The sequence below is a fragment of the Mus caroli genome, chromosome 5, assembly GCF_900094665.2.
Source record: "Mus caroli chromosome 5, CAROLI_EIJ_v1.1, whole genome shotgun sequence".
NCBI classification, from domain to species: domain Eukaryota; kingdom Metazoa; phylum Chordata; class Mammalia; order Rodentia; family Muridae; genus Mus; species Mus caroli.
In genome coordinates this window covers 38,081,797-38,106,212 of record NC_034574.1, presented here as the reverse complement: position 1 = coordinate 38,106,212, position 24,416 = coordinate 38,081,797, and the positions used below count along the sequence as shown (strand labels likewise).

General features: G+C 43.6%; 1 protein-coding gene across 3 annotated transcripts in view; it reads right to left on the bottom strand.

The window, feature by feature from the left end:
* Nucleotides 1-24,416, bottom strand: part of Cc2d2a (coiled-coil and C2 domain containing 2A) — a 78,254-nt gene that overhangs the window by 35,960 nt on the left and 17,878 nt on the right. For 2 of the 3 annotated variants that reach the window (XM_029476990.1, XM_029476992.1), the window contains exons 6-17: nt 23,211-23,299; nt 22,785-22,889; nt 21,417-21,521; nt 20,407-20,580; nt 19,197-19,359; nt 16,363-16,499; nt 15,573-15,704; nt 9,558-9,767; nt 8,477-8,583; nt 4,087-4,227; nt 817-973; nt 55-296 (exon numbers count right to left, since the gene is read on the bottom strand). In XM_029476990.1, coding sequence (XP_029332850.1) covers nt 55-296; nt 817-973; nt 4,087-4,227; nt 8,477-8,583; nt 9,558-9,767; nt 15,573-15,704; nt 16,363-16,499; nt 19,197-19,359; nt 20,407-20,580; nt 21,417-21,521; nt 22,785-22,889; nt 23,211-23,299 — 1,762 coding nt within the window. The remainder of the gene's footprint in view (nt 1-54; nt 297-816; nt 974-4,086; nt 4,228-8,476; nt 8,584-9,557; nt 9,768-15,572; nt 15,705-16,362; nt 16,500-19,196; nt 19,360-20,406; nt 20,581-21,416; nt 21,522-22,784; nt 22,890-23,210; nt 23,300-24,416) is intronic. The other variant, XM_029476991.1, reaches the window with a different exon arrangement.

The window sequence follows — 24,416 nt, the reverse complement described above, 5'->3', positions numbered from 1 at the left end:
AACATGTTTACCTTGTACATTCCAATATCATGTATGGTTAGAACATGTGCTTACCTGGGACACTGGTCATTGGGGGTCACATTCCCTGCCAGACTCAACTCTGGAATGAGTGTGGGCTCCCCTGGCCTCCTTCTGCTGTGGGCTGCTCTCTCCCGCACCTGCTGCTCTATGACAGCTGGGTCAGTGGGCTCTGGGGGAATGGGCTTCGTAACCTCTTCCTCAGGGAAGGGCTCCTCAGCCTCTTCCTCCTCAAGGTGTTCCTCTGCTGTTTGCTTCTTTTTCTTCTTTTTGGCCCTCTGTTGGGTAGGAGGTGACCTGGTTTCAAAACAGTCTCCGGGATTGGCTTTCAGCAGCATGGCACTGAGAACGGAGAGAACTGGACAACTCCACCCTCAGCCCGTCTCTAACATCCTTTCCCTGTGCTTTGGTTCTCCCCCAAAGTGGAAACAAACACAGACACCACACACACACACACACACACACACACACACACACACACACACACACAGCTTCTGAAATGAGGCAACATCTGAAGAGCATTCAGCAGGGGCATCAACACCCTCCATGCATGGCAAATACACATTCGACATTACATTACTGATTATACACAATGCTATCAATATGGTGTCTGAGTGGCTTTTTGGAAAAAAGATATTACCCAATCAATCCCTTTTGGGCCTCCCTAACAAAAGAGTTGGAGGGAGACCTCTGTGTGGCCTGTTGGTCTAGCTTCCCTTCTCCTGTCTCAGGGGTTTGCCTTCCAAGGCCCTCCCTAGGCAGCCCTACTACAGTAATGCTGAGTGATGCTTTGCAAACCTGGGCTTTCCTCCAGGCCTTCCACTGCTGATGAGACGTTCTGTACTCTTCCATCTTTGTTGCGTATTCCTCCATGTGTTCCTCCAGCAGTTCATGGATCTCAGCTTGAATCTCGGCTTCATATGCATCCTCATCTAGTTTCGGGTCAACTTTTTCCCTTTAAATGAATTTGCAGATCGTGGTTATTTCTTGGAATGAAGTAAAATGGTGACCATGCAGCAGATATAATGCTCGGCTTGCCCTGTGCCAGGGTCTTGCCTAAAACTATTGCTTGTATTAAGCTGTGAACCTCATGCTATCATCAACTCTGAAGAGACATTAACACAGACAGTTAAGAAACTAGCCTGTGAGTATACATGGGGAAGAGCTGTGGACCACTTAGTAATAGGGCCACTCTGGATAATTGTCCCTGTGGGTTGCCAAGGTGGAGTAAATGCTACTCCAAAGGGCCCGAGGACTCATTTGAAAAGTTTTATTATGTCTTTGTTACTGAGTCTCTTAAGCCACTTCCTGAACTTGGGTTGATGACTTCAGGTTGTTTCCTTATGATTTTGTTGACAAGCCATTAGTTCATCCCAATAAAAAGAGTATATCCACAGTGCATCCTGTAGAAGTCTGTAGTACGGAAATGCCTTTTACAACCATCTCAGTAATTGTGATGGTTTCAATAGGTATGGCCCCCATAGACTCCTATGTGTGAATGCTTGGCCCATAGGGAGTGGCACTATTAGGAGGTGTGGCCTTATTGGAGAAAGTGTGTCACTGTGGAGGATGGCTTCCAAGCCTCATATATGCTCAAGCTGTGCCCAGTGTCACACATAGTTTCTTTCTACTGCCTGTTGATCAAGATGTATAACTCGCTGCTCCTCAAGCACCATGCCTGCCTGCATGATGCCATGTTTCCCTTCATGATGGTAATGGACTGAACCTCTGAAACTGTAAGCCAGCCCCACTTAAATATTTTTCTTTATTGCCTTGCTCATGGTGTCCCTTCACAGCAATGAAATCCTAACTAAGGTACTGGATTAAATAGATGTGAAGGTCCCCTGCTCATCTACAAGGAGCCTTTTCCTCATTCCTGACTGGGGAGGTTTTGAGGGGGGCACAACAGACAAGCCGCACCTGTGTCAGCCTGGCAGTCTGGAGTTGGTGCTGGGTATGGACTGCTGACTCATTTTTACCTGGTGTGGTCTACCTTCCTGGTTTCACAGTCCGTAATTTTCTCCATTGCCTAAAACTATGAGTGTTAGTCCAATATTTGTGTGCAGAAACAAATCTTGAGAGAAACTTGTGGGGGAGGTTTGGGACATACATTTATTTATGTATGTATGGATTGATTGATCGATTGTATATAGCTGAGGACTGAAGCTAATAATGTCTTGGTTAAATCTAGGCAAGGGCTCTACTACTGAGCTATACCTGTAGCTTGAAATATTTTTGACTCAGTACTTTGAATAGATACTAAGTGGGAGGTAGCCTGCTAGTTCCATGTACCCAATGTGGCAAGGCTCCTGCCTCAAAGGGCAATCACACTTGTATTTGCCCTGAACACGTTATGAATGGTTTCAGTTTTGGACAATTACAGCTTCTCCATCAAAATTTATAATTATTTTCAACTGAAAAGTATATGTTGTTAAGAAAAGTGCTAGATAAATGCCTTGGTTTGTTACTTTTCTCACATATGTATGGGTACACCATGCCCCAAAGAGATGCCCAGAAAGGGACCAATAGCAGTTGCAGAGAGAGTCTTCATGGAAATCGACAGCACAGTGGGGCATTAAACTACATTCCTACTGATGTATGGAGTTCTCCTGAACTAGGAATCACACGGGTCAGCAAAGCACACCTTTCCTATACTACAAACAAGGAACAATTGCAACTGGATTGAAAAGGAAATGGGAAACACATCACTAGGAAGATTATAGGAGATGGTGAAGTAGTTATCTGTATGAAACAGGAGGTAGAAAATACCAGACAATAAACAGGAGCATATTCTATGTTTTAAAACTAAAAGTTTCTCACTAGAGGGGAAGAAGGAAGAGGGAGGGGCAGAAATGAATGGGGGGAGGGCAGGTTGGGAAGGAAGAAGGGGGAAGATCTCCTGAGAACAGAGAGGTCCTGGATACCTGGAGCACATTTCATGAGCAAGTTCAGGTCCCAGGTATCTTCAGAACGCATGCAAATCACAGGCAGGTAAAGGAGGCATAATAAACCCAGCCTTATGAGAAGTCAGGAGAATAGAAATTATACCAGGTGACAGGGACACTGGTGAAGGCATTAAGGGACATCACGCCTCTCAAGTGCATTTGGAGTCAGCATGTCAAATGGGAGAAAACAATTTCACTTCCAGGGACATGCATCCAGGAAACCGAGGTGCAAGCACACTAAAAGGCAAGTCTGAAACTCTTATGTAGTAAAGTTTGTGGGGCGTGTGTGTGAGTATGTGTGTGTGTGTGTGTGTGTGTAGTATTTATGGATACATGTTGAAATGTTGAGTGTCTTCCACCATTGTCCTCAGCCTTATCTTTTGAGACAGCCTCTCTTCCTAAACTTGGTTCTCATCAGTTGGCTACCCTGGCTGGTGAGGGACCTCTGGGATCCATCTGTCCTGACCCCAACTTCCAAGCACCAGAATTCCAAACTTGTGAAAGCATGCCTAGCTTTTCTCATGGGTGCTTGGGATCAGAACTCATGCCTTTATGCTTATGCTGCAAGCATTCTCTTGACTGAGACAACTTCTCACCTAGATGCTGTCAATCACGGAAATATACATAGCACAAAGAATTGTGTATTTACACATTGAGTCTTTAAAAGTGGAAAACAAGCAATATTAAATTGTATATTCTCAGGGCTGAAGAGATGGCTCAGCAGTTAAGAGCTGTTCCAGAGGTCCTGAGTTCAATTCCCAGCAACCACATGGTGGCTCACAACCATCTGTAATGGGATTCAATGCTCTCTTCTGGTGTGTCTGAAGACAGTGACAGTGTACTCATAAACTTAAAATAACTAAATATTTTTTTTAAAAAATTGTGTATTCTCAAGGGTTATATACAAGGCAGGAAAACTATGGTTGTAGACACAGACAGCTGTTAGTGCGGCTGGAGAGAGGCCTGGGAGCTGTCAGGTGCCTTAGATACTCCAGTTCTCTGCCTGGTAAGCAGCTGCAAGGCTGAGGCTGTTCGCTCATAGTTTTTAAACTCTATCTATGCACTCCATATTCTTTTCTGCTCTATGACACAGCCCGATAAACCAATACCCGAGAAGCCTTACTTTCTCAAGACGAGCTTCAAAGGCGTGTTTGTAAACCTCTGGAACTCCCGTAATGACTTCATCTCTTTCCAGACCTTTATGATGGTCTTCAGCAGTGTTCGATCTTTCTCTTGTTCAGCATCTCGCAGTTTTCGAGTCTGCCTACGAGATGTAATAACTGGTGAGTTTGTATCAGTTGTGTTCATTTATAAAATGCTAATAGTGCTGCATCATTGCATACTGAAGTAGACAGCCCTCCCTTGCACACGTGGCTGCAAAACTGCAGCCCAGCTTCCTATGCCACGTCGACTTTCTCTCTTCTAACACAGTGCTGCCAGGGTTTCTAAGTGAATTTGGGATTCTTTGCATCTCTGATTCACTCATCTGACAATTTTCTCTTCTAAGAGTTTTCAGTATTTCTGAGAAACTGTTGGGTTAGCAGCTGTGAAAGGAAGTAGAAAAAGAGGAGGTAATAGGATAAGGTCTGTATTTTGGACATTTTCTTTAATTTATTCTCTCTTAACTGAATTGTTCAATTTGATAGACTAAATTACCTTTTAAAATTCTTTTTCAAACTATTGTCCCTCCTACTGACAGCTGCCTTTGTAGTTATGACAGGAAGAGACTAGCAGGAGTGCTTGTCTCGGATGAAGAGTGCTGACATCCCAGTTGTCAGACAAGCTCTGAGGTGTTGAGACAGATCCTGAGTTCTGCACAGAGAGGATACAATGCTGTTGCCTGCTGTGAAGAATTTTAGTGCTAATGAGATGACAAAGGGTTCTGGTTTCAACTGTAGATGTGGCATTTGAAAGTGTGTTCTCTCTCTCTCTCTCTCTCTCTCTCTCTCTCTCTCTCTCTCTCTCTCAGTTACTTAACCTGTTTTGGGATCATCTGATATATAAACCTTCTTCATAAATGGTAGCCAAATCCAGACTCCAAATTCACTCTGGCCCACCATAAATCAGCTAGTGGATTAATTTTGAACAGGTGCCATGTATGGTCCAGGGTGTACAGACATGCCTACAAAAGACACCGTGTCTCTATGCTCAAGTAGTTTGTGGTACAGCCCAGAGATGAACACACACAAAAGTGATGGCAACATATGACACAGTGTGGACCTATGAGTACATCCTGGGAAAGCCAACAGGGTGGGACACTGAAGAAATTAGCATCCCCTAGCTATGGCAAGGCCCAAGAATGGCAGCTCTACTTGGACTGACTTGGGCTATAGAGACAGCACAGAGAAATAAGGGCGTCTGGCTTCTTAGTGGCTCACCAGGAATTCAAAACATGATAGTTATTGCTGGGAACCCAGGACTCAGGAATCTCTAATAACCTTAGGAAGCAAGAAAGTGACAGCCTTCCTGGGCATATATTCAGAAGATGTCCCAACCGGTAAGAAGGACACATGCTCCACTATGTTCATAGCAGCCTTATTTATAACAGCCAGAAGCTGGAAAGAACCCCTCAACAGAGGAATGGATACAGAAAATGTGGTACATTTACACAATGGAGTACTACTCAGCTATTAAAAANAATGAATTTATGAAATTCCTAGGCAAATGGATGGACCTGGAGGGCATCATCCTGAGTGAGGTAACCCAATCACAAAGGAACTCACACAATATGTACTCAATGATAAGTGGATATTAGCCCAGAAACTTAGGATACCCAAGATATAAGATACAATTTGCTAAACGCATGAAATTCAAGAAGAACGAAGACCAAAGTGTGGACACTTTGCCCCTTCTTAGAAATGGGAACAAAACACCCATGGAAGGAGTTACAGAGACAAAATTTGGAGCTGTGACGAAAGGATGGACCATCTAGTGATTGCCATATGCAGGGATCCATCCCATAATCAGCTTCCAAACGCTGACACCATTGCATACACTAGCAAGATTTTGCTGAAAGGACCCAGATATAGCTGTCTCTTGTGAGACTATGCCGGGGCCTAGCAAACACAGAAGTGGATGATCACAGTCAGCTATTGGATGGATCACATGGCCCCCAATGGAGGAGCTAGAGAAATTACCCAAGGAGCTAAAGGGATCTGCAACCCTATAGGTGGAACAACAATATGAACTAACCAGTACCCCGGAGTTCTTGTCTCTAGCTGCATATGTATCAAAAGATGGCCTAGTCGGCCATCACTGCAAAGAGAGGCCCATTGGACTTGCAAACTTTATATGCCCCAGTACAGGGGAACCCCAGGGCCATAAAGGGGGAGTGGGTGGGTAGGGGATTGGGGGGGTGGGTATGGGGGACTTTTGGGATAGCATTGAAAATGTAAACGAGGAAAATACCTAATTAAAAAATAAATTAAAAAAAAAAGAAAGAAAGTGACAGCCTTGTGTGAATTTTGGCTTTGGCACCTACTAGCTGGCCTTGAACAAGCTAAGACACTCTCTATTCTCATTCATTGTACACTTCTAGGGAAAAACCACGTGTGTCTCTGTCTCCTTCTCTTTCTTCTCCCTCTTCCTCCCCTCTCTGTGTCTTTCTCTCTCAAGCTGATGACTATTTTCATACTCATTCGAGGCTAAAACTAAAACTATCCTCATATAGAGGCTGTGTTTTAAAGATAAATACTTTTAGAACCGTACATGCCTGTACCTCTAGGATTTGAGAGGCTGAGGCAGGAGGACTGCCACAAATGTGAGGCCAGACTTGCTACATAATGAGAAAGGCCTTGCCAAACATCCAACATAACTGTAATAAGAGTAATACTTTACATTTTAAGCATACTTTTTAATTCTTTTTCCAGTATACAAACTGCACTAATTCTCACTTTGCAAGAATAATTTCCAATTCATGCCTAGATTGGAGAAAGAAAAATGTACATTGAAACTCCAAGATTATTATTTTCTTCTCTAAGAATTTGTTCTGTAAAAATATACACACACACTAACACACAGGGATTTTAATTATTGTACAATTTAAAAATTATCTGAGCAATGCCTGTCACTTCAGGACTTCACACTCTAAAGTAAATCTATTAGTAAATCTATATAATAAATGGTAGCCTTTGAATGATAGATACTTAAATGTGTACTGAGAAGAAAAGGGCTAAGAGGTGGGCACATAAAAAAGCAGGTGACAGAAGGGACTATGCAAGGATTTCTCAAAACAATAAAACATGTGCATATAGACCCCCATTTGTATTCTATATTTCCTTATTCAGTAGCAATGATTAGGGCTTTACATTTTGAATTTTAAAATAATGAATAGCTCAAAGAATTGGAAAAGAACAAGCCAGGCAGTGGTGGCGCACACCTTTAATCCCATCACTTGGGAGGCAGAAGCAGGCGGACTTCTGAGTTCCAGGCTAGCCTGGTCTACAGAGTCAGTTCCAAGACAGCCAGGGCTACACAGAGAAACCCTGTCTCGAAAAAACAAAACAAAACAAAAAAAGAATTGGAAAAGAACAGACACTGAACAAGATGCTGTCCACTGACAACTTCTCTTAATGACTCTGTATTATTTTCAATGATATTACAACCAAAGCTGCCCTCCCCTGCCAAACTCACACTCCTTTTCTCCCTCCCAGGATAAAAATCAGATTGGACAGGTACCTTTTCTGTCCACAGCATAGAGGTGTTACCCGAGACAAATGAGTATTGTCCATGTGCAAACAGCCTATGGCAGATGGGTTTATCATTCAACACTGCTTTCCAGATTTCCCCACATGGGAGCATGCTATCAGGCACGTCCATCTAAACTGTGGAACAGATGGCTGTGTCTGCACAGATGTGATCCTGGTAGCACTGGCTGATTTCTAGATCTCCCTTTGTGGATGATGTGGCACATCACATCATTTGTCTTCCTGTGACCCAGGCATGTGGCTCTTTAGACTACACACCCCTGAAACTCTCACTTCCAGCTGGTGGGCACTTTTTTGTGCTATACTAATTTTAAAAATTATTTTTAATAATGTCACACATATACACTCTTTAGTCTTACCCCTTTTACCTCTCTACTGCCCCTGTCCACCCTGAACCCTCCCCACAAATCACATTTGTGACCCTCCAAGATCAATGAGGACAGTCTGTATGACAGTGAAATGGGAGGTGTCTGTTGGAACCTGGTGGCCTCAGCTGTGGAGACACAACCAAAGACAGTGATTCCCTCTTCTCTCGGAGTCTATGTATAGGCAACTGTTCAGAGGTAAAGGGGTAGATAGGTGGTAGGGCCTGTGAGCCCTTCTGTCTTCCTTGATTCATTTGTAATTGAGCTTCATTCATATGTTAAGTTACCAATATCATTGTTTCATTTGGCAGAATTGTACATGAATTCAATGCATTTTCAAAAGTCTGGAAATACGAAGTGTAAACTCACATCTAACAGGAAATAGGAAGTGTAAACTCACATCTAACAGGGAACAAGGGAAGTCCTTGAAAACTTTACTCACCGAATTTCAGATTTATACTCATTGATGGTTTTCTGGGTTGTGTCAAGAGACTGATGAGGTTTCTCTGGGTTAAGACTGGTCTGAACAGCTTTTCTTAGTGCTTGAAGCTTAACATGATAGGGATAGAAGTTTTACGTTAGAAGCTCATTAACCATGAATTGAAAGGTGCGAGCATCTTCTGTGGATGCTCAAGGCTCCAGCTATCTATCTTCAGACTTTCACCAAAAGCACCAATGCTGATACTGACAAAGAGTTGCTGATTCTGTTTTTTATGAGTCCATATTGTCTGAAGCAATCGTTGCCAGTAGAAGCCTCATAGGATGGTATCACACTAGAAATGAATCCAAGGGACAGCCATTTCTCTGCATCAGCTGAAGCTGCTGGTGTTTGAGCGCTACTCTATGTAAAGGGTCTACATAAAAATCAGACTGTCTGTGAACAGACATGTTCTCAAGCTACCAACAGTCTCAGGAGCTGAGATCACTTCATTAAGTAATAACTTTGTGTCTCGTGGGTAAAGCCACTTGTCACACACGCAAGTCTCCCTCTGTAAGGCAAATGGATGCTGAAGAATCCGGGCTTATTAATTGAATACAATCTAAACCCTCCTGTAGTCGCTAATCCCAAACTTTCAACTTGTTAAGATCTAGAACCATCTGGGAGATGGGCATCTAGGCATGTGTGTGAGGGGTAATCTTGACTGAGTTCACTGGGGATGGGAGACCCACCTACTGTGGGTAGCACCATTCCTCGGATAGAGATCCTGAACTATATAACATGGGGAAATAGCTGAGCACTTAACTCCTGCCTCCTTAACGGTCTCACTGTGATGGAGTTTATCCTGACTGGTGAGCCCAAATAAACCCTTTCTTCTTCATGTTGCTTTTGTCAGGGTATTTTAGCACAGCAACAGGAAGAGGAAATAAGACACCTTCCTTTTGCCTCTAGGTAGGACACTATCACACACCCTGGGCAGAGAACACATGAAATGGGGACAGAAACATTCGATGTTAGAAGCATCCCCAGTGGGTTAATCAGAAGAACCAGCCCCATCAGCCACAAGCATGGAGAACACAAGTACCTTATCTGTAAGGAATTTCGTCTTATTTCTTTGCTGTCTTGCAAGGTACTGGTCATACAACTGGGCCAGCTTTGATGCCAAGACATGCTCTCGGCTAAAACAGGGATGATGAGTGAAGATTAAGCCAGAAATATCGATGTCCAGTTGGAAATTTCCTGGAGGGTCTCCAGATCCAATCATATGCTGTCTACTGTGGACATACTTCTCTGCCTGCCAAAGAGAGCGGACTGTGAGTCTTGTCCTCAAAGGAAAGGCTGTCAGATAAAAGCTATCATGAATCTTTTCCATGTAGACTTCCTTGTTTCTTAAAGTCTTGTGTTTTGCAGCTTGTGTTTTTGGCCTTGAGCATTTGGATCACAGATACCCTCTGTTGTAACTAAGATTTAAAAATCTGTAGCATGTTGAATCATGTAGGGAGAGAGGTGGGGGAAGACTGAGCCCCACATGCAGAAATGGGAAGGGAATTCTTTGGTGTGCAGTGTATCAACTAAGACAGTTTTTCATCTAAAACCTCTTCAAAATATTCCCCATCAATCATTACTGTTTACTGAAGCAGGGAGCATCACTGATTTTGTGCTTATATTCCTCTCCTGGTTAAAGACAGACTGCCATCAGAGAGTGCTGCTTTAAGACAGAGTAAAAAAAAGCAAGTGTTGCAATAGATGAATGTTTATAAGAGTATATTTTCACAGGGCAGTTGTGGCACATGCCTTTCTTTAATCCTAGCACTTGGGAGGCAGAAGCAGGTGGATTTCTGAGTTCAAGGCCAGTCTGATCTGCAGAGTGAGTTCCAGGACAGCCAGGGCTATACAGAGAAACCCTGTCTTGAAAAACCAAAAAAAAAAAAAAAAAAAAAAAAAAAGTCTGATAAAAGAATGAGGAGGACTAGGTGGGAGGAAGTAGGGGTATTCAGGAGTGAGACAAGACAGGGTAACAGGGATGAGTATGGGCATAATTCATTGCATACATGTTGAACATTGTCAAAAATAAATAAAAGATAAGCTAAATGTCATTTTAAAGGAGAATCTGAATGTTTCAGTAATTAAATATAGGACACACCATATTAGGTCCCATAGGAGCCACTAATTCTAAGTATACATCAATAGTGTGTGTGTTTGTTCATCTAGGAGAACCGTGTAGAACTGACTAGGTAAAAATTGACTGGCTAAAACTCGTATATACTTTCTTTGAATTCCTGTACAAAGAAACAAGAGTACAACAAATTTTACCACCAAATAAAGGCTCATATGGGCATGCTTTACCAGAAGTACAAATACAGAAAACTATGTTGACAATAATAACTTAAAGGCCAGACACTCTATGAAACAAATGAGATATTTCCATGCATACACACACACACACACACACACACACACACTCACACACAGACACACAGACACACACACACAGACAGACAGACATACACAGATACGATAAAAGTGTAGAGTTCATTCCCTTCTTCGTCAGCTGTGGAATAATAACACTCTAATCATGGCTCTCTAATGCCAGAATCTCCTCTTCTGCACATTCCAAGCACATTCCCACCAGGTAAGGGTTTTTTTTTTCTCCTTTAAATTGGCTGCAACTTGATTCTGAACTTCAGTGGATTGCAGACACCCACCAGTCATTGTTGAATAAAGAGGATGTTGCATGCAGAGTGCAACAAGGTTTCACACGATGGACAAAGGCTAACTAAACATTTCTCCTCAGGCTACCATTTCTACAGATGAAGATACAGAGAAACCCAAAGATATACAAGATCATGGTCCCAATCCAGCATCCCTACCTGAGACATGCAAAAGAATTAAATGTAGAGAGTACCGACCATGCTCCCCATAGATGAGAGGCCGGAGTGGGGGCATCAGTTCTGTCTTGGGGTTTTACAACATCCATTTAGCTTCATAACTTGCTAAATAAACCATTTATGCTATGCCATCTTGTAATTTTCTAGTTAACACAAATAGCTTCCAAAGCTCTTTCCAGCAAAAGAATTGAGCAACTGGTCTTAAAGCAATCCCTCCCAACTTTAGTCAGTGACTACTACATTAACAGTCTATTAATCTGGAAAAAAAAAGTATGGAAATGAGAAGTGGCAATTAAATTCACATATTCCTATGACCACTCAGATACTCTGCATTAATTTAAAAAAAACACTTCAGTGTAGCAAAACATGGATAATTAAATGTCAACATTAGGTGTGATGGGAATTTCCTCTTTGGCTGAGTTCTGCACCACTCTCTCCTCTCCATGGGAGTTTCCAGACTTATAGTCACCCAGGGTGTGGTTCTGAGGCTCCAGCCTGTGTGCTTGGGATGAGTAAGCGCCTGTGGTAGAGTGTTGCTCTGTGCTCCCAATGTTGCCTGGGGCACTTTTTACCAAGCCTTCCTCTCCCAGCTCAGCATGAGCTCATCCTCCAGTAACTGCTGCTGGTCTCTCTACCTTCAGTGCTAAGTTCAGACGTTCAGAATCCCCAACCCTAACATGTAAAGGGTTCCTAACATCAGGGAGAAAGAACCCAGGGTCTCCTCTTCTTCCACCTGCTTACATTTCTTAGAGACTGAGAACTGTCATGGAAGAAATGGCAGTGAGTTCTCCCAAGGAGAGAGAATATTTCCAAGTGTATTTCAAGTTGTGAAGTTGACATGACTCTTCATTCTTTATTTGAAAACTAAAGCGCAAGGCTGTAAGAGGAAGCATTGGTGGACGATCTACTGGTATTCTCAGCAGATGCTCAAAGAGATGTCTATACCTACATATCAACGACAGGATAAAAAATAAGTTTCTACATGTTCCTGAGAAAATAATAACGAAGCTCAATCAAGTGTTATGCCTCAGGCAGATGCTCCGTCTTCTCCTCCAGGTCTTCCTGGAGACCATTCTCACTTTCCCTTTCCAGGGACCATGCCATATCTCCTGGGTTATGGCCTGGGTGGATATAGGATTCCTTTACAACTGACCGTTATTCGTCTTAGTATTGACAGAGGGAGATGGGGGATTGATATCATCATTTTCCTCTAGAGCTATGAGCTAATCCATCAAGGGTCTCTCTCTCTCTCTCTCTCTCTTACACACACACACACACACACACACACACACACACACACACATACACACACACACTCACACACACACACACCTGTCCCAACATATGGAGAATCAAGCAAAAGGTGAAAAGAATAAGAAGAAAGAGGGAGAGAGGGAAGGAGGGGAATGAGGGAGGGAGGGAAAGAGGGAGGAAGGGGGGGAGGGACTGAGACTCCTCCAGCCCCCAGCCCATGTCCCAGTCTTTGGCTGTACTTCCTATGCCTTCCCCTGCAGTTTTATAAGTTTTCACTAGGTTTTGCAACAAATACAGACCTTCTATAAAAAAGTTGGGAAGAAGAATAGGAAGGTCAAGTGCTAAGTTTTACCAAGTACTAGCAAGGAAGATGGACTCCTTGTAATTTCCTCACACTGGCCTAGCAGGCAGTCCACCCCCAACACTGTACTGTTAGCCCCTGGCTCCTTTTCTGTCTCCTCAAATGGGCCACAAAGCCTAAGGGCAACTTTGGACGTGGCACCTGTTGTATTCCTAAAACTTAGTACAATACAGTATATGTCAGACTGCCAATTAAAGACAGAACAACACAGACGGGCACGGTGGAAGGAAGCAGCCCAGCGACTACTGAGCTGGTCCCCAGTGACCAGCCCATTGTGCTACTGTCATTGGGAAAACTTCATGTCTCCATTATGTTTTGTTCTACTTGGTATTTTTAAGTTTTAGATTTGGATTGGTCCCCTCCTAAAATATGTTAAATTGCATAGTTTATTTGTAGGTTAAGTGTGTGTTTGTACATCTGTTTTCACTCCTTTGTCATTGGTAATCTCATCTCAATTCAGAAGCTGCACATTATTCTGTTTTAAGCAACACACATCTATCACTGGAATTGATGGTTTATTGAGTGGTAGTTGATTCCTGTTGGGCCGAGCGAGCATCACCCACGGAGCTCTCAGTGTGATCACCAAGAGTGCTTTAAAGGCCCAAAAGATTGCTGACTCCTGATCCAGTAGTGGGACTTTATTTCTATCATCTGATAAAACAAAGCCAGGGCCCAATAGAAGCTATTTAGCCCAAGAGATGGCTGAGTCCAAGAGTGGAATAGAAAGACTTTTCTGGATATACCTTGGTACGACATTTTGCGGTTGTTTGAGGCAGGGTCTCTCTCTGTAGCCCTTGTTGACCTGGAGCTAGCTCTGTAGACCAGGCTGGTCTTACATTCACAGAGATCTGCCTGCCTTTGCCTCCTAAGTGCTGGGATTAAAAGAGTGTGCTATCTTCTACCATGCCTAGCTTTCTCCTCTTAAGCTGATTACTTCAGACATTCTGTTAGAGTGCAGGAAAGCTGACAAACACATTCACTGTGTGTATCTATCCCATTTTCTTTATTCATCAATGTGACAGCCAGTGAGACTCTTCCCATCTCACATCCTAATTGCATTCCCTTGGCCAGTTTTTCTCTTGGTGCAACTGGCAATCTGATCCCTTGACTTTGGTCCATTTCCACATTAGCTTAGAACTGCTAAGGGGCAGATCCACTGGCCCCCAAAGAGCCTTTTTCTATTAGCTATCCAAGTTTTCTAATATTATCCATAATTTAGTGCTCCCTTATATTAATGTTTCACGCTTAGATGGCTGCCTGGATGAAGAGATAGACTGATGGGTTGGAAGACATATGTATAAGTTCACCCTATCTTGATTACTAATTCTATCATGCATCTTTGTTTTCTGAAAGTAGTTGATAAATCCCCCTGGCTGGGACCTAGGTGTAAACCTGCTTCCAGGATCACCCTTCTGCACAGAGCAGCCATCATTAACAGCTGCCCATAAAAACTATCTTATAGAAATTTGAAATTCAAAAGGAGGCAGCTCAATGGTCATCTCAGCATTCACAAGGACCCAGTAGGCCATCCACAGTATTATCATTCCTACTTTCTAATGAAGGAGAGACCAGAGAGCAAAGGGATTGCCCAGAGCTGCACAGCAGACAGTATGTGTCTGCGCAGACAAATGGAGAGGAGCCTGTGTCTTCTCTGCTCACCATTCCACTTTATGGAATGGTCGTCATATGCCCGTTCTGTTTTATTTATTCAGTGCAGAGATACTACAAACTTGAAATGATGTCTCATGTTTGTCCCTGAGAGCTGGAATGCTGGAAGTTTGGTCTCTGGGGTCTTGTTGCTTATTGATACAGTAGAAATTTAACAGGTGGCTTGATCATGGTGGCACTGTCCTCAGAAAGGATTAATGCTGGTCCCATGGAGTGGACCAGTTCTCAAGAGATGAGTTGTTATAAAGCAGGTCCTGCCACTTTAGTTTGTCTCTATGGCTTCCATTATCATCCCATGAGCTTTTGTATACATAGTCCCATCCTTGTGATGGCAGCTTCCCTGAGGCTCCCAGCGGAGAGGAGCAGTTGTTGGCACCATGTTCTTGAACTCCCAGGACTGTGAGTAAATAAAATGTCTTTTCTTAATAAATCTGTAAGCTTCAGGTGTTTTCTCATGGCAGCACATATTATCTCATTTAGTCTGCACAGAATCTCTTGGAGGAAGACACTGCTGCTAATCCTACTCTATAGGCAAAGAATCAAGACACAGAAAGAGACCAAGGACCCAGTTCATTGTAGGAGCAGTAAATCAAGGACCCAAATCGAGCAGTTTAGTAGAGAGCTTCAGATGAGTGAGGTAGGGAATGTACAAGGACAGCAAACCTCCCTTAGACCATAAAAGGAGAGAAGGAAGAATAGCTCCTCAGCACAGGTGAGTAGTAAAGACATAAGAAGGGGTAAAAGAAATGTGAAGAGAAGGGCAGACTGAGCTTGCTCATATAACTGCTATTTGGGCTCTTGTTTGAGGTGATAACTTATTAAAAAAAACAATCTAAGAAGTTATAAACTCAGCTCAAGCTACTCAGTAAGCAAGGTGACTTCAATTTCATGTTTTAATAAGGACTTAAAGCAAAGAGGGCACCTGTACCTTCTTGTACAAAGTCTCCAGTCCAGCCTTGGGGCTTTGCTCCCATGTGGATAGTGATGGCCTTGAAGGAAACGGCTTGATGGGGCTGGGCAGTGCCAGGATTCTGCCATCGTCTCCGAACCACTTACTCCCCTGGGCATCAAGCAGAGAGAAGGACGGTTTGGAAAACATTTGCAGGCAATTTCTCTGTTGGTTACATATTTCCTGTGTCACCTTGGGCTCTTGAAGAACTTTAAAGGTTTCTGTCTGCATGAAATCGATTCTTCACTAACACTCCCACAATTAGGTTACATTTGAGACAAGTAAGTGGGTTGGCAAGCGTGACACACGCTTTTAATTCCAGCGCTTGGTGACCAGAGGCTGGCAGATTTCTAAGTTCGAGGCCAGCCTGGTCTATAGAAGGGAGTTCCAGGACAGCACCAAGATACCAAGGGCTATACAGAGGAACACTCTCTTGAGAAACAAAACAAAATTAAAAACCAAGGCAGAGGGGAAAGACAAGTAATTGGATGCTTAACAAGAATCTTACATTCTCTTTGATACAGATTTAAAGGGAACACAGGGCTGAGATTACTCTCCATGTTGACAATTAAAATTTTGAGGACCTGGGAAATGTCAGCTTCTAGTTCTCAGGGGACATGTTCTGAGCAGCTGAGCGTTGGTATTGTTTGGGCTCTCAGAATGTACTGAGAGACAAAGACAGAAAAACAAAACTAGAAAGAGCCCTCTCTAGAGTCCAGTGTCCGGTGTGAGGTGCCAGGCTCCTCTGGAGAACGCGGTCCCTACTCACAGGCTCCTGTATCAGCAGTCGGTTCTCCATGATGTTCTCATTGGTGCGTGCCACCTCTGGTCTAGCCCCGATGTAAAGACCTTCATCTTCCAGGAATCTAGGCTGTATGTTCTCAGGAAGCTTTTTATAGGTGGGTACTACGTAGTTCACAAATAAATATAATAAGCAAGGACATGAGTGCCAGTCTCAACCTTCAAACCGCCATTTGGGTAATTAAAACAAGTGTCAGATTTTATTTATTTAAAAAACAGCACATTTTTCTAAATTAATTTCTAGAAGCAGAACAGAGGAAAAGATGAATGCGATTATTTACAAAATCATATAGAATCGTGTACTTAGGACACAACACCTAAATAATTCAGCACTGACCTGAGCAGTGGGGTGTTCTGAGGAGAACATGGCATTCCGAGCTAAGGGTCAGGGTAGAGAATCTGAGCTATTGCCTTTTAGCCTGGTGAAATCAGGCCAGGCACTTGGAGCTCTTTTGTACAAGAACTACTAAATTTTTTCCTTCACTGGGTTCCTGGGAGAATTAGATGATATCAAGTCCCAAGAAATACTTTACAAACTGAAAAGCTCACAGCCTGGGCAGGTAGTTAGCATCGAGAGTGGGGTCAGCATGTATAAGGTCTGGTACCCAGCACTAAAAAGAAAGTTTCTGTGAGTGAGGTGAGGGTGACCAGGACTGTCTGTGTGCTCTTGATTTCTCTGTTATTTATAAAAAGCAGATCTTTACTGTGAACTTCCTACTGACAGATTCTCTTGTGACTCAGGGTTTCAGGTCAGGCTAATGCTGGGTGGAATCTCTCAGGTGGCAGTGGCCACAACTCAACCTGGGGGTCCTTTCACAGGGTCTAATACCATGGGAAAACAGATATTTACACCACAACCCATAATAGTAACAAAATGACAGTTACGAATTAGCAATGAAAATAATTTATGGTTGGGAGTCACCACAGCATGAGAAACTATTCTGAAAGGTTACAGCATTAGGAAGGTTGAGAACCACTGCTGTAGAGTGGCTTCCGATGAAGAGACTCAAAGTTGACAGAAACATAGGGAGGGGAGAGGTGAACTCCAGATACAAGAAGGAGTCTGCTTATGGGCAGGCACCATGCAACCCTAGTGTCAAGAGGAGGATGTTTGAGGCAGGAGGAGAGACCCTGCAAGTCAAGAACACCTGCCGTCACTCACACGACCTGCACAGTGGTTCCACCCAAGCTTTCTATTACAGGTGTCCCTGTACTTAGCCTTGAGCTCCATCAGCATGGTGGGTGACATGCTATGCAGGTCTTCCCTTTGGAACCATGTGCTATGAACACAAGTCAGATGTATATGAGGCTGCACCAATTGGGTACACACAGTATACTGTGTGATGTTCTCACAACAGTAAATTCACCTAATGACTTTTTCTTAGAATGCACCCCTACCCTCAGATACTGAAGACTGTGCATGTTGGGAGACAAGCTTGTCTCCAGCATGCTGTGGTAGCAAGAGGAGGCACAGGGTAGCAGGGAAGAGCAAGGGAACTATTCAGACCATAGGGAGGAGCTCGGGGCTCTGTGCTGGGGAGGGACTCCAGCAGTGTTGAGATTCTGTAGAGGCTGTGAGGCCCACTGCAGCAGAGTGGACTGGAGAAGACAGAAGGGTGGGAAAGGATGGCCTGGGGCGGAGGCAGGACGTAACTTAAGAGTTAATACATACAGGGCTCATACTTATCTCATCTGGATGACATTAAACACCTGACCATGCTGTCTTGGTGTGTGTATGGCCATCGGACACTGTATATTCCACCCCTTGCCACCAGAACTAGTCCTGTCCCTAGAAAACTTTCCTCTGGGCATCAGAATACCCAGGACACACTTCTTTATTCATCTTCATTCATTAGACTAAAACACCAGGTCAACAGTATCTTGTGGTGTCTAAGTTTTTGTTAAAATAGTTTTGACTGCTCAGCCAATGTGTGTGTGTGTGTGTGTGTGTGCATATATATTCTGCTCTCTGACTCCTGCTTGCCATGGAGCAGGTTTATATGTGTGTGATTAAGTGAGTGTGAACATATCTAATCATATCTAATCTAATCTAATCTAATCTAATCATCTAATCTATATATCCTTATATATATATACATATATATGCATGTAATATATGTATATCCTTATTTATCACAGAGACACTAATGTAACAGCAAAATTAGATTAGATAGGTGCTTTTGCTGCACCCCTAGGTAAGCCTGTGCTCCTCTAAAGCCACTGCTATCTACAGTAGCAATAGCAATGGGGCAGAAGCTATGGGTCTGGTCATCACACTAGGCTCTTCACCCCTGTTATCTTCTCTGTGGTGCACCAAGTCATCTTTTATGTGAGCTTAATTTCTTCCTTTCTTCAGCCAAGGCACCTGGGAATAAGGGAGCCTACTTTTGGTTGCAGCTCTCTGACTTCTGCTTGCACGGAGCAGGTGTGTGCGTGCCCTCAGGTAAGTATGGATGTGTGCGCATTGCATTTTTGGGATAAGATGGAATCTCTCACTGAATCTAGATCGTGTCAGGCTAGGCAGCTCCAGGGAACAAATTGTCTCCATTCCCCAGCACTGGAATAACTGGCAGGTGTTACTGCTCCTGGCTTTTTGTACGAAAGCCAAGGATCCAAACTCAGGTTGTCCAGCTTGCGCAACAAGCGCTTTATCCACTGAGACATCTCCCCAGCTCCCAAAGATCGTTTTTAATTAGTAAATCATATTCAAGCCTAGAATGAGGTCTGGAAAGGGTGGTCCTTCTATGTCAGGCATATTTCATGACGGTGTCAGAGCTGAGCACAGAAAGAGAGAGTGAGTACCTGTCAGCCGACTAGGCGTGAAGAGGATTTCTTTCTCCTTCTGCAGCTGAATGCGGGCACTCTTGTACTCTGCAGCTCTGACTGCCACGAAGTCATGGGCCGTGGGATCTAAGCCCAACAGGAAGTCTTCAGCATCCTTTCCATTAAGCAGCTCTTCTTCTTCCTACACAGCATTGAAAAGCAACAAGTGGTACCAAGACTCTTAGCAGACTTGGGAAGAGAATTACTAAGACAGAACCCATGAAACTTACCACATCTTACAACAAGACTGTGTTTGCCGGGCCAGGGGAGATAGGTCAGTGGGTAAAGGTGCTTACTACAAGAGCATGAGGAAACAACTTCAAGTTCCTAGACCCCACGTGAAAGCCAGGTGGAACAAGAGCATCTGCTATTGCACTACTCCCACTGAGAACTGGGACAGGAGAAGCCCTGAAGGTTCACCGGCCAGCTAGCCTGCCACACACAGTGGACAAACACCATGGGTTCTGTCTCAAGCAAGGAGAAGGAGGGGAGAGACACCTGAAGAACTCCTCTGCCCTACACACAAGGATGCTGGCACATACCTACCCACATTTACACACACGAACTCACCCACACACTGTGCACACATACACATAAACTGTATTTCCCTTTTCAGATGAAGGTGACATTTCATATTTCACAAGTGGGTTATCATTGGTTGCTTTTAGCTATTCTTCCAGCTACCTGGAAAATTCTACAACAGAGGAAGCCACTTCCACTCCGAAGTGTAAACCCAAACTACAGTCTGATCCTAACAGGGCCTGCACCTTTGAAGGTGATTATTCCAGTACACTTACTTAAAGAACCTGGGCTCATAGTTATGCTGCATAATTTATCCTCAGGGTGGTATTTGGCACAAAAACTTGTTCTCTTGTAAGCCTCCGGGAGAGAGAGGCAGGATTCCTTTGCCTTCTGGAGCAGAGTACTCTATGTGGGAAATGTTGAGTTTAGCAAGAACACCCTCAAACCATGCCAGCTACTTTATTTCTGCTCACACAAGGAAAGATGGACAGATTTAGCTAAGGCCATTACTGTCCGATCTGTGGGCTGTGTCAAGGGCTGCAGACAGTTATGCTGGATTAATTCTTAGTGCTTAGTGGTCCTCCTGCTTCCAACCAAGCTGTCACATGGCCTCCTCTCCAGCCCTGTCCCCCCTACCCCTCCTCACCACCGTCACTGTATCAGATACCGTTTTCTTCGCTCTCTCTTGAGCCTGTGTTCCTTCTTCTCCTTCTTGGTCCTCTTGGTGAGCTCTCTCTCCACCTTTTACTGGTGATTTTTCCTCTGATTCCTCTGGCTCAGGATCAAAGTTGAACGTAAAGAAATTATAGGCCTCTTCTGCAGATGGGAAACCAGGAGGGAGCTGCAGAGAAACAGGCAGCAGCATCTTAGATGGGGGAAACTGAATGATCCCCATGTAGTTATCTGACAGCTGGCTTGATGGTGCTGTAGCTTACAGAGGCCTCCTGGCCACACTGTCAAGAATTTTAACAAGAGCTGCAGGCAGTTATTGAGTGTTTAAAACAATTAACTCCAGTTACTTTTACAAAGATTATTTTATAAGTTTGAGTGTTTTGTCTGCACATATATGTACCATGTGAATGCTGTGCCCAAGAGGCCAGAAGAGGGCACTAGATTCCCTCCAAGTGGAATAACATATAGCTGTGAGTGGCTGTGTGGGTGCCAGGAATTGGATCTGGGTCTTCTAGAAGAGCAGTCAATGCTCTTAGTAGCTGAGCCATCTTTCTCCAGCTCTACCTTCTAAAAATATGAACTATTATATAATTGCATCCCACTAAGCATAAAAATATAGTACTTATAAGCACTGTGATCATTGTCCAATGGGCCATTGCAGAGAAACTTGCTTATTAATGAGAAATACAAGATCTGTTCATTTTAACAAGGGATAGTTATTATTTATTTTGTTCTTGAGTTGGTACTGTCACTCCTTTCCCATCATAAAAGCTGAGGCAACTTAAGAGCTGAACAACCTTTCTTCATTACCATTCCCAGGCCTCATAACTCTCTCCTCTTCCCTCCCCACAATGGGGCAGTATTTTAATCTCACCTCCAGGACTTTAAAAGTAGAAATCATCTCTCTCCCCCGCCCCCATAAAGCATGGTAACAGGAGGCAGTTATGCATCTATGATTAGATATTTTTGAAAAACATAAACATAATTTTAAACAGAGTTTCTAACCTGGGGTTTTGACTTGATTTTTCGTACAGAATCACGGAACTTAATTCTTGAATAACTCTTGGTGTCGTCGTCTTCTTTTTGAGTGTCTTGCACCTCTGTACTTGGCTTTGTAAAGGGAAAAAAAAAACACATATTAAATCAAAAGAAGTCTAGAAACTGAAAGTATTCTAAGTTGAGGGTTAGCCTTTGTGCTGGCTTAACTGTCAACTTTACAGAACCTACAATCACCTGGGAAGACTCTTGATCTAAAGAGTCTAGACCAGATTGACCTGTGGACACCTCTCTCTCTCTCTCTCTCTCTCTCTCTCTCTCTCTCTCTTTCTCTCGTTGATTATGTAGAAGGAGAAAGCCCACCGTGGGTGGCGCTATTCCCTTAGGTAGGGGATCTTGAGCTATCTGAGAGTGATGAAAGCTAGCCGAGTACAAACAGCAAGCAAGCAGGCAACTATGCATTTATTTTTTGTCTTCCACCGTGGATGTAATGTTTAATTCCCACCTTTACTTCTTCACAATGATAGACTATAACTGGGAATTATAAGTCAAATGAGCCCTTTCTCTCTAAACTTGCTCTTTGTCAGAGATTTTTATCACAGCAACAGAAATGAAACCAGAGCAGCCGCCTAACACCTTATCTTCTGCTCTCTGATCATCTTGTCATTCCACAGGCTGCAGTGTTCACAGACTTCAGATATACTTGAAGATGGAAGGGCTGAATGTTTTCTTACTTACCCCTGCTCTGTTAAGACTAAACAAATAAAAAAAATTAATTCTCAGTAGCCCCCAAATGGAAAGTCTTATTTTTACTCTGTAGAGCCAAAAATCGTTTTACGGAAGATCGTTTCCAGTCTCTTAAAAAAAAAGCATCAATTATGACCAAGTGTAAGTCCAGCGTAGGAGCCAGGATTCAAGAGCCATCTTTCTCATTGAGCCTCAGGTCTGGTATTTGATGAGCTGGGCCTTCTGCCTAAACAGATTAAATGGCCCTTATCACCCTGGAACCAGAGTTGTTTTTGACTTTGGATATTGTTCAGATTTGGTAATATTCTCATCTCTCTTGTCTGTAGCCCATAAGGACAGCTGATATTTAGAGAACACATACCAAGCAGAGCTACAGGTACAAGGTTCTGGTAGAGCACTTCCCTGGCATGCTCAAGGCCTTGGAACTTCAGGAAGAAAACTAAGAAACTTCCCATCTAAGAGGACTTACCGTGTGTCTGTTACTGATAGAAACACTGCTAATCCATGTTAACTCAGTCCATAAACAATACCAAGAATTTGTTTGTAGCTTGTCTCTGTTCTACAGAAGTGGAAACTAGGGTCAGACAGTAGGGGGACCTCATGTCAAAGTAGAAAGAATCCACTTCTTACCTCTGTGCCAAATTCAGTCTCTGTTTCTTTCTCTCTGGAGGGACTGCGCAGGCGCCTGGGTCTAGGGGTGGGGACATCCCGCAACAATGCGCTTTCTGCCTTGGACTTAAAAACCAAATAGCAAAGTATTACATATAGCAAATTATCAGAGAACTTCAGCTGCTACCTCAATAAAGAAGAATCAGTAAAACAATTGCACACTGTCCCTCTGTAGAGCAGAGCAAGGACAATAGTTTAGAAGGACGACCACCACTTTTCAGTGCAATGTTCATCTTCCCCAATGCTACGTATATTGACATTTTAGGTCTTAAAGAGGAGACGGAATGGCTCTCAGCTCCACACAGTTTGGATCATACAAAGCAAGCAAGGCAAGCCCTGGAAAACTGCAATCAGTTCTGAAGGGAACATTCCCGCTGTGTGTCTTACCCTTGCAGCCTGAAGTTTCTCCCTCATGCGTTCCCTCATGGAAAATTCTGCAAAGCCGGTTCTAGAAGCTGAAGGGATGGGAGGTAAGCCTTAAAAATAAATACACAAAGGAAAATTACTTTCAAAACATTTATCCCCCTTAGGGGGTGAGTTAAGTATAAAAAGGGATGTAATTTTGCTAGTCCAGAGCTGCACATAAGCAAACAGGCCACAATGCTAAGGCCTCTTTTGAAGATGGAAGTACATGCATTGGTTTCTTGGGGACTGGCATAGAAAACTGGGTCCTGCTGGGGACTGTCGTTTTGGTTTAACCAAGACTAGAATGCCTAGTGCAGCTACCAACTGCTCAAGGCACACAAACACTTGCCAACCCCATCAGCACTGGACTCCACCATGTTGTTTCTTGGGTGGATGAATGGGCGGCTGAGGAGTGGAGATTTCAGGGTTAAGCCTCACTTGACCTAGAGAAATCTTTGCTGAAGACATAGCCATAGCCCTTGTCTGTGTCACTGAGACAATGTGCATATCATAGATATTTTTGAATGTAGATGGGAACCCCTTGAACATATTCACAGCTATCATGTGTTGGGTATGGTTCCGTGTGTGGAATGAATTTTCGTATGGATCTCTACAGCATCTTTGCTGGGTTGTCACCAGATGATTACTCCAGGCTCAAGTGTTATCATCACTGGGCATCACTGATGATGAAGACAGTGAGCTCAAGATGACAAATGACTGACTTCCCTGATCACATGCCCAGAAAAATAGAACACTTGAGATCTGCTCCCAGTTCTGTTCTTTGCTAACCAACACCACCCCAAGAAGGCTGCGGGATGCAGGAAGTGAGATGGTGTTTGATAGGTAGAATATTTTGGCTCATTGGAATCGAATCTGTAGTGGGAAGCTGGAGCAGGTGATTTTGCAGGATTTGGGGATGAAGGGATAGGGAGCCTCTAATGTCCTGCTAAGAAGTCTTGACTCTGTTTTCTGTGGAAGGCCTGAAGCAGGTGGAGAGAGCCAATGTCATTAGTGTTTCCAACATTTCCACCTGGAGGGCAGATACAGGTTGGCTGGGGTGCAGTATGTGCACCAGAAACCCAGTTAGCATGTCATGGCCTGAGATCATAAGGAGAGAGGGTCAGACAAAGAGAAAGAAAGAAGGAGGGAGGAGTTAAGGAATGGAGGGAGAGAGAGAGGGGGGAGGGA